This window comes from Rhinoraja longicauda, chromosome 1 (assembly GCF_053455715.1).
Source record: "Rhinoraja longicauda isolate Sanriku21f chromosome 1, sRhiLon1.1, whole genome shotgun sequence".
Lineage (NCBI taxonomy): Eukaryota > Metazoa > Chordata > Chondrichthyes > Rajiformes > Arhynchobatidae > Rhinoraja > Rhinoraja longicauda.
In genome coordinates this window covers 77,751,412-77,766,566 of record NC_135953.1, presented here as the reverse complement: position 1 = coordinate 77,766,566, position 15,155 = coordinate 77,751,412, and the positions used below count along the sequence as shown (strand labels likewise).

Genomic DNA, 15,155 nt, shown 5'->3' with positions numbered 1-15,155 from the left:
ATATCACTGTTTGGTCTTAACCAAGCAAAACATTAAACTTTCCAAAGAATGTCATTTTTCTTTAAGCAATGTAAATCCATGAGCAACAAAACGGTTGTCTGATAGTTGCTGGACGAGCAAGGACATTTAATTAATCTCCAGCTGAGACAAATGACAAACAACTTAAATACATAAACAACATTTCCTGCCTTCCTAACTATTCAGTTGTGCTGTTACAGTAGTGAATTTGCAACTGGCTTGCATCAGCTCATATACTAGTGAGCTATCTGTAATGTATCTGTGGGCATTAAGGAATAGTGTTGACATCAAACTGGATGACAATCAGACTGAACAATTTTGACAACTGCAAGCCAGAAATCGAATATAATTTATATAATTCTTCAAACATGTTGTTTATAAAGAAATATAGATTGGTATATGTACCATTATATTTGTCTTTTGTTCAGTCAAATTCCTTAAACAATTTCAAAATTCTGTTAATATTAGTTAAATAATAGTTAATTTTCAATCATGCAGTTTGCTCTTCTGCAGATCATACCCCTTAATTTCCTAATGAGCATTTTTTTTAAAGATGAAATGTATTTGTCTGAGAAGTAGATGATCAGAAATCTCAGAGAAAACCAAACTAATTGCTGGATTATACAATATGGGATACGGCATCCCAAAGTTAGCGAGGAATTCCATTTCTATTAGAGAGACCTAGGACAAAAAGTATAAAAATAGGTTTGGGAAGATGTGTTCATTAGCACGCTAGTGTGCAGCAGTTAGGAGCAAAATAATCCTTCATTCATCAATCTGACATTCTTAATTAAGACCATTGTGTAAAGTAACCCTTGTTAAAATGTAATCCATTCGTGGGCTAAACATCCTATCACTTTTCTGCATAAGCTTATCCATTTTTTTCTAATTTTAATATATTTAAATATTCATAGGTATATTATATAATGAAATCATTAAAAAGCATCCCACCTCCTTGTATTTCTCTGCAAACTTGCCAAACTTTTCAATCATTTCAGCCACAAAAATGACATCCATCTTATCTGAAAAGTTTGCTGCTTCCACTGTATAAGCCAGGAGTTGTTGTGCTGTTGCCACAGCATTTGTAAGGTTCAAAGGCATCTGTTTAATTAAAATAAAAGGTAAATGCAGATGTAAAATGGCAAGCCAGTTACCTTCTTGCAGCAGATGGACAAAGCAATTGCTAAGAGTGTGCTATAAAAAGCCATCGCTCTTTTATATTCTTTCACCCAGGGAAAAGGGAGACATGCTGTGAATTGAGTACAGGCAAAAATACTTCAAGAGGACAGGTCTCAAATTCATTGCGCTTCATTTCACAATGTGTTGTGCATTGTAAAATATGCATTTGCATTGATTATGCTGCTAGAATGTAACTGCTGATCTTGCAACGGTAATTGAAATTTTTGGTGGTTATTGCTTCAGCAAGTTGCCATTCTGAAGTGACCAAAAGGGCCACACATATATTAATTCAAATGTACTAGAAGGAGGATGATGATTCATCCAAAAGTCAAAATATCCCTATTATCAGCATTAATCAGAACACCTAAAACCTTTACATCCACAACCAGAGACACTGCCTCATCCGCTGAATTATGCAAGATTTCAGCATGTGGAATTCCTTGTGTCTACTTTTATCTGCAAATTTTGAAGCATATCTATCTAAATATGATTCTTCTGACAAAATCACCCAAAACAGTGTTGAAAGGAATCTTGCCAACTCCTTTGTTGACCCTTCCAGTGTTTGTTTGCCTGAAATATCTACTTGGCTGAAGAACAAAAAAATATATTCTCCAATTAAGTTAGAAATATAAAAGTCTTGCCTTCAGTCTCCTTTACAAATATTCTTTTACCATGATTTCATCCCTATCTCTCCCATCCGTACAGCTGTTGAGGGTCTAAACTCTGAAATTTGCTCAAATAATCAAAAGTAAACCAGATTTTAGACAAGTACCACACTACCTCCTGACATAATTTATTGTCAAAATCAGCACGATAATGCTTCAATGAAGCTGCTTGGAATATTTTAACATGTTAAAAGGGGGTACAGAAATACAAGTAATTGTTGTATTGGTTTGTAGTCTGGATGCGGGGTCAAGTCCCAGTGCGATAACTAAGCTGCCAAACTTTGGTATTGAAGGCATGAAGAGTACGTGCAGAGTCAAAGTGACCAACAAACTGCAATCTGCAGAATAAGTGATGCTTTGCAGAAATAAACTGCTCTTCACCAACAAAGGTATAACTATCGGACAGTGCCTTGCTATAGCAGTACAAGCACCTGCCTGATTACTATTATTATTAAAGTCAATTTGCAACATATGTTTAAGCTTGAATATTTATACAGCTTGTGATATGTTGTCTAAGACAAAAGGACTCACTGTGTACCTGGTTAAACATGTAAAGAACCCGTGTAACATCATTTGCATACTGACATCGAGAATAGTTGTCATCGGACCAAAAGCCACCTCGATCACATTTGCGCCAAGCCTTCTCATCCTGAGAGCCACCGGGGTAAATACCAGTGCTTGCAGAGTATCGGGTACAGAGCAGGTAGGCAGTAATGCCAGCCAGTGTACGAGGCCACCTGAACACAGAATATTATTTCATTAAATCTATTCATTGGGCTTAAATCAGAAATACAGCATAATGTCCACACCATATTAATGAACAAATTCAACTCTTTGAGAGAAGGTAGCTATTCCAAATCTAGCCGATCAATGACAGTGTTGCATGTGTATTGAAAGCTCCTACGGTGAGAAAAAAAGTTCAGTATGTAAAACAGTACAGCACAGGAACAGCCCCTCCAGGCCACAATGTCCCTGCTGTACATCATGTCAAGTAAAACTAATCTCTGTTGTCTGCAAAGGATCCATATCCCTCCCCCTATGTAATGGTAAGGTACTGTAGCATATATTTTTTTAAAGGCATTCTAGTGTCTGCAACTGAGAAAAATATAAAGACAAGTTGCACTAATGCAGTTTTACGATCTAAAATACAAAGTATCACAGTTTTAAGTATTGTGGAGCTCATCACATGCACCAAACAAATCGTAATCTCTTCAAACGGGATTATTTTCATCCCTGCTTCAGAAATTATGTAACAGATGATGAATTGGAAAACTATCATATAAAATAATTTGAATTTTTATTTTTGTCGAAAGGGGAAAAACCTGCGATAAAAGCAACAAAAAGGAATGCACGAGATTCTAAGAATACTACATTGCAAAAGGACAAATGTTATATTTCTAATTTTCAATAAAAAATCTAAGCGATACAGTGAATTGGTCGAGGAGACCATTTAAAATAGTGGAACGTTCCTGCTCCAGATTGTTGTGGTCTGTGTGCAGAGAATGATGCTCAAAAGTGCGGCTATTGCTTACAAAATACTGGCTAAAATATGTTAACAGGAGCAGAATCTCACACCTTGAGGCTGGTTGGGAATTTTGATTGGTTTCTTCCCTCTTTACCAGTTCCCAAATGTCCTTTCCTTAATTTTATGCAGCACCATGTTCCCCCAAAGTTTTTCTACATAAGCGAGTTATCCTAATTGGACCCAAACAACTGTAGTACACAGCGACTCAAGATAATTAAGTGCATAAGTAAATGTTTTTAGCAACTTATATGTTGCATTGCTTGTGATTTTGAGGAGATACCACTTTGCAACATTAGCAACCTATTCCATGAAATCCATCAACTACCCTCTGTAAATCTGAGTTCACCCTCAGCTCTGCAGCCGACTGACAGCCCCCAAGCCTTTTTATCCGTTACTGCTCTGCTCACTCACCTTTACTGGCTCCTCAGTCTATCAACTCAAATTTAAAATTCTTTCCTGTACCAATACGCCCACTGGCCTCAGCACAACTTCTCCTCCACCCCTGCTTTAACCATTTCCATGTAATTAATACAAGTTCTGCAATTCCCCTACTTTAACCTTGTGCTGAACACAGCCAAAATTTGCTGCCCTCTCATCTCTAAACTCTGGAGACATGTATCAATCCCAATTGTAAGCTAAACAAAAAGGTTTGGTAACCAAAGAGTATTACACCATTACAATCAGAGCATTGTTTCTCCATCTTCTTTAATGCCACTATCAATGTTTGGAAAATTAGTAATTATTAATAACTAGGTGCTCAGAAGAAAAGCCATCTTAGACTTAATAAACCTAACACAAAATAACTTGCAGATAATTCAATCCAATTATATATTCATTTATTTTCATGTTTGAGATATCTTCAAAAGTGGAAATGTTTGATCAATTTTGAATAAATCTATGAATGCTTCTGAATACATTAGTAACATTCAAAGCTTCTGTTCTGTTAAAGGGCTGGATGGTTTGGAGTTTGTAAAATGTGTGCAGGATAGTTTTTTGCAGCAATACGTAGAGGTGCCTACCAGAGAAGGGGCAGTGTTGGACCTCCTGTTAGGAAATGAGATGGGTCAGGTGACGGAGGTATGTGTTGAGGAGCACTTTGGGTCTAGTGATCATAATGCCATTAGTTTCAATATCATTATGGAGAAGGTCAAATCTGGACCAAGGGTTGAGATTTTGGATTGGAGAAAGGCTAATTTTGAGGAGATGAGAAAGGATTTAAAAGGAGTGAAATGGAAATTGTTGTTTTATGAAAAGGATATAATAGAGAAATGGAGGATATTTAAAGGTGAAATTTTGAGAGTACAGAGTCTTTATGTCCCTGTTCGGTGGAAAGGAAAGAATAATAATTTGAAAGAGCCATGGTTTTCCAGGGAAATTGGACACTTGGTTCGGAAAAAGAGGGAGATATACAATAAATATAAGCGGCAGGGAGTAAATGAGGTTCTTGAGGAATATAAAGAATGTAAAAGGAATCTTAAAAAGGAAATTAGAAAAGCGAAAAAAAGATATGAGGCTGCTTTGGCAAGTAATGTAAAAGTAAACCCCAAGGGGTTCTACAGATATGTCAATAGCAAAAGGATAGTGAGGGATAAAATTGGTCCATTAGAGAGTCAGAGTGGACAGCTATGTGCTGAGCCGGAAGAAATGGGGGAGATATTAAACAATTTCTTTTCTTCGGTATTTACCGAGGAGAAGGATATTGAATTATGTGAGGTAAGCAAAACAAGTAGAGTAGTGATGGAAATTAGGAGGATTAAAGAAGAGGAGGTATGGACACTTTTGAAGAATATAAAAGTGGATAAGTCTCCAGGTCCTGATAGGATATTCCCTAGGACATTGAGGGAAGTTAGTGCAGAAATAGCAGGGGCTATGACGGAAATATTTCAAACGTCATTAGAAACAGGGATGGTGCCGGAAGATTGGCGCATTGCGCATGTTGTGCCTTTGTTTAAAAAAGGTTCTAAAAGTAAACCTAGCAATTATAGACCTATTAGTTTGACGTCTGTGGTGGGAAAATTAATGGAAAAGATACTTAGGGACAATATATATAATTATTTGGATAATCAAGGCCTGATTAGAAACAGTCAACATGGATTTGTGCCTGGAAGGTCATGTTTGACTAATCTTCTTGAATTTTTTGAAGAGGTTACCAGGGAAATTGATAAGGGCAAGGCTGTGGATGTTGTCTATATGGACTTCAGTAAGGCATTTGACAAGGTTCCACATGGAAGGTTGATTAAGAAGGTTAAATCGTTGGGTATTAATAGTGAGGTTGCAAGATGGATTCAACAATGGCTGAATGGGAGATACCAGAGGGTAACGGTTGACAATTGTATGTCAGGTTGGAGGCCAGTGTCTAGTGGAGTGCCCCAAGGATCTGTGTTGGGTCCACTGTTGTTTGTCATTTACATTAATGATCTGGATGATGGTGTGGCAAATTGGATTAGTAAATATGCAGATGATACTAAGATAGGTGGAGTAGTTGATAGTGAGGTAGATTTTCAAAGTCTACAGAGAGACTTGGGCTGAAAGATGGCAGATGGAGTTTAATGCTGATAAGTGTGAGGTGCTGCATTTTGGTAGGACAAATCAAAATAGGACGTACAGGGTAAATGGTAGGGAATTGAGGAATGCAGTGGAACAGAGGGATCTGGGAATAACTGTGCATTGTTCCCTGAAGGTGGAATCTCATGTGGATAGGGTGGTGAAGAAGGCGTTTGGTATGCTTGCCTTTATAAATCAGAGCATCGAGTATAGAAGTTGGGATGTAATGTTGAAATTGTACAGGGCATTGGTGAGGCCAAATCTGGAGTATGGTGTGCAGTTCTGGTCGCCAAATTATAGGAAGGATGTCGACAAAATGGAGAGGGTACAGAGGAGATTTACTAGAATGTTGCCTGGGTTTCAGCACTTAGGCTACAGAGAGAGGTTGAACAGGTTGGGTCTTTATTCTTTGGAGCGTAGAAGGTTGAGGGGGGACTTGATAGAGGTTTTTAAAATTTTGAGAGGGACGGACAGAGTTGACGTGGGTAGGCTTTGCCCTTTGAGAGTGGGGAAGATTCCAACAAGGGGACATAGCTTCAGAATTGAGGGACAAAGGTTTAGGGGTAACATGAGGGGGAACTTCTTTACTCAGAGGGTTGTGGCTGTATGGAATGGGCTTCCGGTGGAAGTGGTGGAGGCTGGCTCGATTTTATTATTTAAGAGTAAATTGGATAGGTATATGGATAGGAGGGGATTGGAGGGTTATGGTCTGAGTGCAGGTAGATGAGACTAGGTCAGGGAGAATGGTCGGCGTGGACTGGTAGGGCCGGACAGGCCTGTTTCCATGCTGTAGTTGTTATATGTTATATGTTATATCTTGCTAAACCAACTGATTATTAAAGATTTTTCAGCATTTTTGTAGGTGGAGCTTATACAAGGACCACATTTTAATGCCAAGTCCTTGCACAGTATCAATAACACAGTAATAAGTATCAAGATTGCCTCTGCAAGGATTCCATGCAAAAGAAAGAATGAGTGTAGCGGATAAGTGTGCAAGAAACTATTACTAGGAAATTCTGTCAATAATTATGAGCTAGTTCATCACACTGATGATTATGTATAATTTTAGAGAAAGCATTTTACTTCTATTAATTAAAGGATGTAATCACAGTGATGAAACCTTATGCGAGCCTTTTGTAAATGAATGCAAGTTTACCTGAAATCCCCTTTATTATTCATCACCATTTCTGGAGGGCAGTACTTAGCTGAGCTTTCCAAGACGACGACATTGACTTGTTTTGTGTTGTTTCCACGTTTCGTTTGGACATGGCATTCCCAGTTTCCAGACGAATCCATTTGGATATTTGAAATAGTTAGTGTACTGCATTTAGAAACAGTTCCATTACCATTCAACAGAAACACTGGAAAGAATGCTCATTTGAATAAAACAGCAGTTCTATAAACAACATTTTGTATTAACTGCAGGCATGTAACATTCAATAGACGGTAGAGAGTTTAAACTTTCACGATACTGACTAATTTTTGTAATGGTTCTGTGCTTTCAAGGCTGTCATATGCAAAACAGTATTTTTGAATGTTAAACTCACCAAGTAAAGAGTATAACTTAGACAGGTCAAAACCGTTAGAATCCAAGCCAAATATGCATATTTCTGAAAATCTGGTGTTACACACTTAAATTCTGCAGTACTAGTATAAACTTGCACTGACCATAATCATCTTCATTTAAAAAGACAACTTTACGGACAAGAAATAATATATATTGCTAGGTTTCAAAAAATCTTATGTATTTAAGAGTAGGAAAATAACTGCAGATACTGGTTCAAATTGAAGGTAGACACAAAATACTGGAGTAACTCAGCGGGTCAGGCAGCATCTCGGAGAGTTACTCCAGCATTTTGTGTCTACCTTATGCATTTATGAAGTTAGTTTCTTTTCATCAAATATCAGAAGATTTATGAACAATACAGCAACCGCACCAAGTACGGTGTGAAAATGTTTCTTCTTCAATTCTTTCAAGGATCGACCTCTGGCAGAGCCAGCGTTTATTGTCCTTTTGTAATAGTCTTGAATTGCTTGGATTTGAGCAAATGTTTATTCTAAATTTATTTAATTAATTGAATTTAAAATTCCCATTGTGTTTTTGTTTTACATGTTGCAAGTTAGTTGCCCTAAAATATTTTTAAAAGAAAGCTTTAAAAAATGTTTTTTATCTGATCTCCATAAAACCAAAAGATATGTGTTCTTTGCAAAGAATTAAATGTTCTGAAGAACTAATCAATGAGTGCAATGCAAAACACTCTTGAAATATTTTTTTAAACTTTTAATTGCAAGCTATCAATTATGTAAGTTGTCGTATTACCTTACAATAAAGGAACAATTATGAACCATATTTTTTTCAACATAAATTCCTTGGGATTCATTAGTTTCCACCATCTTTCCATCCTGATACCAGAGGACTTGCATGTCCTGATCAATGTAAGAAGCAATGCACTGGAAAGGGAGACTGTCCCCCTCAAACACCACCTGACGATGGGAAGGACTCAACTGAAAGGATGGCAGCTCAAGAGGAGCATCTGTAACACAATTAAAGTTAGTTAAAAAAATTAGTCCACAACTTATAGACTCATTTAGCTTATAGAATCTAACACAGTGAAACAGCAATAAGCTATGAAGGGTTATGGGGACAAGTCAGGAGAATGTGGTTAGGAGGGGGAGATGGATCAGCCATGATTGAATGGGTCGAATGGCCTAATTCTGCTCCTATCACTTGTGACCTTATGATCATTCTGAATCAGCATCTGGCTCACAAGATGTTTGTCTCACACCTCACTGTGTTCATTGGAAGGTTTATTACAATACTGTGTAACATCCAAAAACAAAAGTGAATTAAGTGAATTAAGTGTTTTGGGCTAATAATACAATAGAGGCCGATGGTCTGGAAAATCTACGAGGCCAGCACCGAAGTCCTGAGTGCACCAGGTTGTCTGTTTTAATGTAATGACATATTTATAATACACTAAATGAAAAGTTCTAACAACACATCTGCCTGATCTAGCAAATGAATTTAGAGTGCAGGACTGATAACCTGACAATACCGAGTTAAACCACATTATGCAAAGTATTCCAAGATCACCAATTTGAAATTTATATATTTATAACCCTTCAATTAAAGAAACAAATTAATATCATAGAAAGCTGAAAAAAACTTGGCTCCAAGTATTCTTGATGTTGGCAAATTTGTGTTAATTTGTACAATGATGAGCCAAAACATTATGACCACCTGCCTAATATGCTGTTGGTCCTCCGTGTGCCGCCAAAACAGCGCAGACCCGCCGAAGCATGGACTCTGCAAGACCCCTGAAGGTGTCCTATGGTATCTGGCACCAAAACATTAGCAGCAGATCCTTCAAGGCCTGTAAGTTGCGAGGTGGAATCGCCGTGGATTGGACTTGTCGATCCAGCACCTCCCACAGATGCTCAATCGGATTGAGATCTGGAGAATTTGGAGGCCAGGGCAACACCATGAACACTTCATCATGTTCCTCAAACCATTCCCGAACAATATGTGCAGTGTGGCAGGGCACATTATCCAGCTGAAAGAGGCCACTGCCATCAGGGAATACCATTGCCATGAAGGGGTGTACCTGGTCTGCAACGATGTTTAGGTAGGTGACACGTGTCAATTTGACGTCCACATGAATGGCTGGACCCAGGGTTTCCCAGCAGAACATTGCCTAGAGCATCACACTCCCTCCACCGCCTTGTCGTCATCCCACAGTGCATCCTGGTGCCATCACTTCCCCAGGTAAACGGCGCACACGTACACGGCTCCCAACGTGATCTAAAAGAAAACGGGACCCATCGGACCAGGCGACCTTCTTCTGCTGATCCAAGGTCCAGTTCCGACGCTCGCGTGCCCAATGTAGGCGCTTTCGACAGTGGACAGGGGTCAACATGGGCACTCTGACGCAGCCCCATACGCAGCAGGGTGCGATGCACTGTGTATTGTGACACATTCCTCCTGTGACCACCATTAAGATTTTCTGTGACTTGTACCACAGTAGACCTTCTGTCGGTTCGGACCAGACGGGATAGCCTTTGTTGCCCTCGTGCATCGATGAGCCTTGGGCGCCCAAAACTCTGTCACCGGTTTGTGGTTTGTCCCTCCTCGGACCACTGTCGGTAGGTACTCACGACTGCTGACCGGGAGCACCCCACACGCCTTGTTGTTTCAGAGATGCTCTGACTCTGCTCTGCATCCAACACATTAACTTCAAGAACTGATTGTTCACTTGCTGCCTAATATATCTTACCCCTCGACAGGTGCCATTGTAACAAGATAATCAATGTTATTCACTTCACCTGTCAGTGCTCGTAATGTTTTGGCTCATCGGTCTATATATATATTTGTGTTAATATCACATATAGAGGTCATCACATCAGTTTCCTGTACTGGTGCCCTGGAGTTACCATGAAAATATTTGCATGTACTTACAGGTTAAGCAATGCATTAGACCATTGAGTCATACAAAACAGAAACAAACCCTTCAGATTACCAAGTCTGTGCAAAGCATCAAGCATCCACTTACACTAATCTTACACTATTCCCATTTTGCTCTCTCCACAACCCTACCAATCACACACCTACTCCTCCACCCAACCTACACTGTCACTCATCTCATGTTCAGGGCAATTTACATTGACCGACTAACCTGCTGGTCTGAAGCTCTTTGGGTTATGGGAGGAAAACATGCCTTTACAGGGAGAATCTGTAAACTCCACACAGACATCACCAGAGATCACGATTGAACCTAGGTCACTGGAGCTGAGGCAGTTGCTTTAGATAGCTGCCAGTTAATTGACCAGTTGCCAATCAAAATAACGCAATATATTACTGTCACTGAAAGTAAGCATGCAAGTACAGCAGGCAGTGAAGATAGCTAATGGCATGTTGGCCTTCATTGCAAGAGGATTTGAATTTAGGGGCAAGAAGGTCCTACTGCAGCTGTCCAGGGTGAGACCACACCTGGAATACTGTGTACAATTTTGGTCTAATTTGAGGAAGGACATTATTGCTATTGAGGGAATGCAATGTAGGTTCACCAGGTTAATTCCCGGGATGGCGGGACTGACATACGATGAAAGAATGGGTTGACAGGGCTTGTATTTGCTGGAATTTAGAAGGATGAGAGGGGATATAGAAACATATAAAATTCTTAGAGGACTGGACAGGGGAGATGCAGGAAACATGTTCCCATTTTTGGGGGATTCCAGAACCAGGGGTCACAATTTAAGAATACGGGGTAGGCCATTTAGGACTGAGATGAGGAAAATCTTTTTTACCCAGAGAGTTGTGAATCTGTGGAATTCTCTGCCACAGAAGACAATGGAGGCCAATTCACTGGATGTTTTCAAGAGAGTGTTAGATTTAGCTCTTAGGGTTAAGGGAATCAAGGGATATGGGAAAAAAGCCAGAACAGGGTACTGATTTTGGATGATCAACCATGATCATATTGAATAGTCTCGAAGGGCCGAATGGTCTACTCCTGCACCTATTTTCTATGTTTCTATATTTCTCGTTTGAATGTTAATTTTTGTATTTGTTAAACATAAGTTGTAAGTGTTGATTGGAATCAGACAGTCATTAATTCCATCCACAACCTTGCAGATACAATAATGGCTTTTAAGTGGCTTTTATTAGATATAGAAACATGAATGTGCAAGAAATTATGGAATATGGATCATGTGCAGGCAGATGAGATGAGTTTAACTTGACATTATGTTCAGCAATAGACAATAGGTGCAGGAGTAGGCCATTCGGCCCTTCGAGCCAGCACCGCCATTCAATGTGATCATGGCTGATCATTCTCAATCAGTACCCCGTTCCTGCCTTCTCCGCATACCCCCTGACTCCGCTATCCTTAAGAGCTCTATCTAGCTCTCTCTTGAATGCATTCAGAGAATTGGCCTCCACTGCCTTCTGAGGCAGAGAATTCCACAGATTCACAACTCTGACTGAAAACGTTTTTCCTCATCTCCGTTCTAAATGGCCTACCCCTTATTCTTAAACTGTGGCCCCTTGTTCTGGACTGCCCCAACATTGGGAACATGTTTCCCGCCTCAAACGTGTCCAACCCCTTAATAATCTTATACGTTTCGATAAGATCCTCTCTCATCCTTCTAAATTCCAGTGTATACAAGCCTAGTCGCTCGTCTTTCAACATATGACAGTCCCGCCATTCCGGGAATTAACCTAGTAAACCTACGCTGCACGCACAGACATTGTGAACTGTACTATTCAATGTATGTTCCACATAACCTTTGCTTAGATAAGAATGCAACAGCAAAGGTGAGAACAGAATGATAAATCAATGCTGTGCAGTTTCAGCTATTTTGCTGCTTTCTACATTCTCCCCCTCTGGGCCGAGGACTTCTCAGAAAAACACCTTCTAGGACAGCTGTTGTCCCTGCGGTGCAGATAGTTCCACACTGCTGACTACAGTGTCTTGACATTTAGATTGAATGACGATTGCACTTGAAATGGAGCTTCTCTTGAGAAATATTAACATTTCTTTAAAGCTTACCTTCAGCAATATTCTTGCTCAATATAATTTGCAATCTGTCAAAGATTATACAGTGTGTTACTTCTTACTAGAGAACTTACAGCCTGCCTTTGCCCACTGGGTAATAAACCATAAAGGTTAATAAATGCCTGTTATCTACCCTCCAGCTTCGATGGCCTTGACTCAGCCATGAATCTCTGCCAAATCCCAAAGCTTTAGTTATTTTCTCTCTTTTAATGCATAACAACCATTGTTACCATATTCAGCTTTTTGAGCACCCAAGGCACATAAGGATTTAAGGGGACAGATTTCTTCCTGGCTGGTTCTAAATAAATTACAGGGCATCCTTTACCCATTGTTCAGACGTAGGGCAATCAAAAAATGTCCCTTTGGACAGCAGACATTACCAGTGATTACAGAAGTAGCACAAGGGCAGTTTAGGAGTGGGCCAGACCAGCTGCCAAGTCAAATCATTAGAATGCAGTCAGTAAACTGACACATTTTGCAGCACTGTTTTAAATATTTCGAGTATCATGGATTTTTGGTACCTAATGGTACCTAATATATTTTGGTACCTAATATAATATGAGACTCTTTTCTATTTATGTGCTATCAGAAAGATGCACAGCGTCTCTTGCCCAGAGTAGGTGAAGGACATGGGTTTAAGATGAAGGGGAAAAGATTTAATAGGAATCTGAGCGGTAACTTTTTCACACAAAGGGTGGTGGTGTATGGAACAAGCTGCCAGAGGAGATAGTTGAGGCAGGGACTATCCCAATGTTTAAGAAACAGTTGGACGGATACATGGATAGGACAGGTTTAGAGGGATATGGGCCAAACGTGGGCAGGTGGGTCAAGTGTAGCTGGGATATGTTGGCCGGTGTGGGCAAGTTGGGCCAAAGGGCCTGTTATAGAAACATAGAAACATAGAAAATAGGTGCAGGAGTAGGCCATTCGGCCCTTCGAGCCTGCACCGCCATTCAATATGATCATGGCTGATCATCCAGCTCAGTAGCCTGTACCTGCTTTCTCTCCATACCCCCTGATCCCTTTAGCGAAAAGGGCCACATCTAACTCCCTCTTAAATATAGCCAATGAACTGGCCTCAACTACCTTCTGTGGCAGAGAATTCCACAGACTCACCACTCTCTGTGTGAAGAAATGTTTTCTCATCTCGGTCCTAAAAGACTTCCCCCTTATCCTTAAGCTGTGACCCCTGGTTCTGGACTCCCCCAACATCGGGAACAATCTTCCCGCATCTAGCCTCTCCAACCCCTTAAGAATTTTATATGTTTCTATAAGATCCCCCCTCAGTCTTCTAAATTCCAGCGAGTACAAGCCCAGTCTATCCAGTCTTTCCTCATATGAAAGTCCCGCCATCCCAGGGATCAATCTGGTGAACCTTCTCTGTACTCCCTCTAAGGCAAGAACGTCTTTCCTCAGGTTAGGAGACCAAAACTGCACACAATACTCCAGGTGCGGTCTCACCAAGGCCCTGTACAACTGCAGCAGAACCACCCTGCTCCTAAACTCAAATCCTCTTGCTATGAATGCCAACATACCATTCGCTTTCTTCACTGCCTGCTGCACCTGCATGCTTGCTTTCAATGACTGGTGCACCATGACACCCAGGTCACGTTGCATCTCCCCTTCTCCCAATCGGTCACCATTCAGGTAATACTCTGCTTTCCTGTTCTTGCTGCCAAAGTGGATAACCTCACATTTATCCACATTATATTGCATCTGCCATGCATTTGCCCACTCGCCTAATCTATCCAAGTCACTCTGCAGCCTCCTAGCATCCTCCTCGCAGCTAACACTGCCACCCAACTTAGAGATGTTGCATTCAATTCCCTCGTCCAAATCATTAATATACACTGTAAATAACTGGGTTCCAGCACTGAGCCTTGCGGTACCCCACTAGTCACTGCCTGCCATTCCGAAAAGGACCCGTTTATTCCTACTCTTTGCTTCCTGTCCGCCAACCAATTTTCTATCCACCTCAACACTGAACCCTCAATACCGTGTGCTTTAAGTTTGTACACCAATCTCCTATGTGGGACCTTGTCGAAGGCCTTCTGAAAGTCCAGATATAACACATCGACTGGTTCTCCCTTATCCACTGTACTAGTTACATCCTCACATCCTCACAGAGCTGATACCACTCAAAAACATTTGAAGGTGTCTTGCTTAATTAATCAGGTAGTTGGGTTTTATGTTCCACAGCTGCCTGCTCAGGAAACTGGAGCCTACCAGGGAGAAGGCAATTCTGGATTTAGTGTTGTGTAATGATCCTGATCTGATAAGGGGACTAGAGGTAAAAGAGCCATTAGGAGGCAGTGATCACAACATGATAAGTTTTACTCTGCAAATGGAAAGGCAGAAGGGAAAATCGGAAGTGTCGGTATTACATTATAGCAAAGGGGATTACAGAGGCATGAGGCGGGAGCTGGCCAAAATTGATTGGAAGGAGGCCCTAGCAGGGAAGACGGTAGAACAGCAATGGCAGGTATTCCTGGGAATAATGCAGAGGTTGCAGGATCAATTTATTCCAAAGAGGTGGAAAGACTCTAAGGGGAGTAAGAGACACCTGTGGCTGACGAGGGAAGTCAGGGACAGCATAAAAATTAAGGAGAGGAAGTATAACATAGCAAAGAAGAGTGGGAAGACAGAGGATTGGGACTCTTTTAAAGAGCAACA

At 40.5% G+C, this 15,155-nt stretch overlaps 1 protein-coding gene across 2 annotated transcripts in view; it reads right to left on the bottom strand.

Annotated features, from left to right (window-relative positions):
• adgra3 (adhesion G protein-coupled receptor A3) overlaps window positions 1–15,155 on the bottom strand; it is a 106,038-nt gene that overhangs the window by 16,343 nt on the left and 74,540 nt on the right. For both annotated transcript variants that reach the window (XM_078400611.1, XM_078400621.1), the window contains exons 7-10: window positions 8,252–8,465; window positions 7,088–7,252; window positions 2,401–2,599; window positions 970–1,119 (exon numbers count right to left, since the gene is read on the bottom strand). In XM_078400611.1, the coding sequence (XP_078256737.1) occupies window positions 970–1,119; window positions 2,401–2,599; window positions 7,088–7,252; window positions 8,252–8,465 (728 nt within the window). The remainder of the gene's footprint in view (window positions 1–969; window positions 1,120–2,400; window positions 2,600–7,087; window positions 7,253–8,251; window positions 8,466–15,155) is intronic.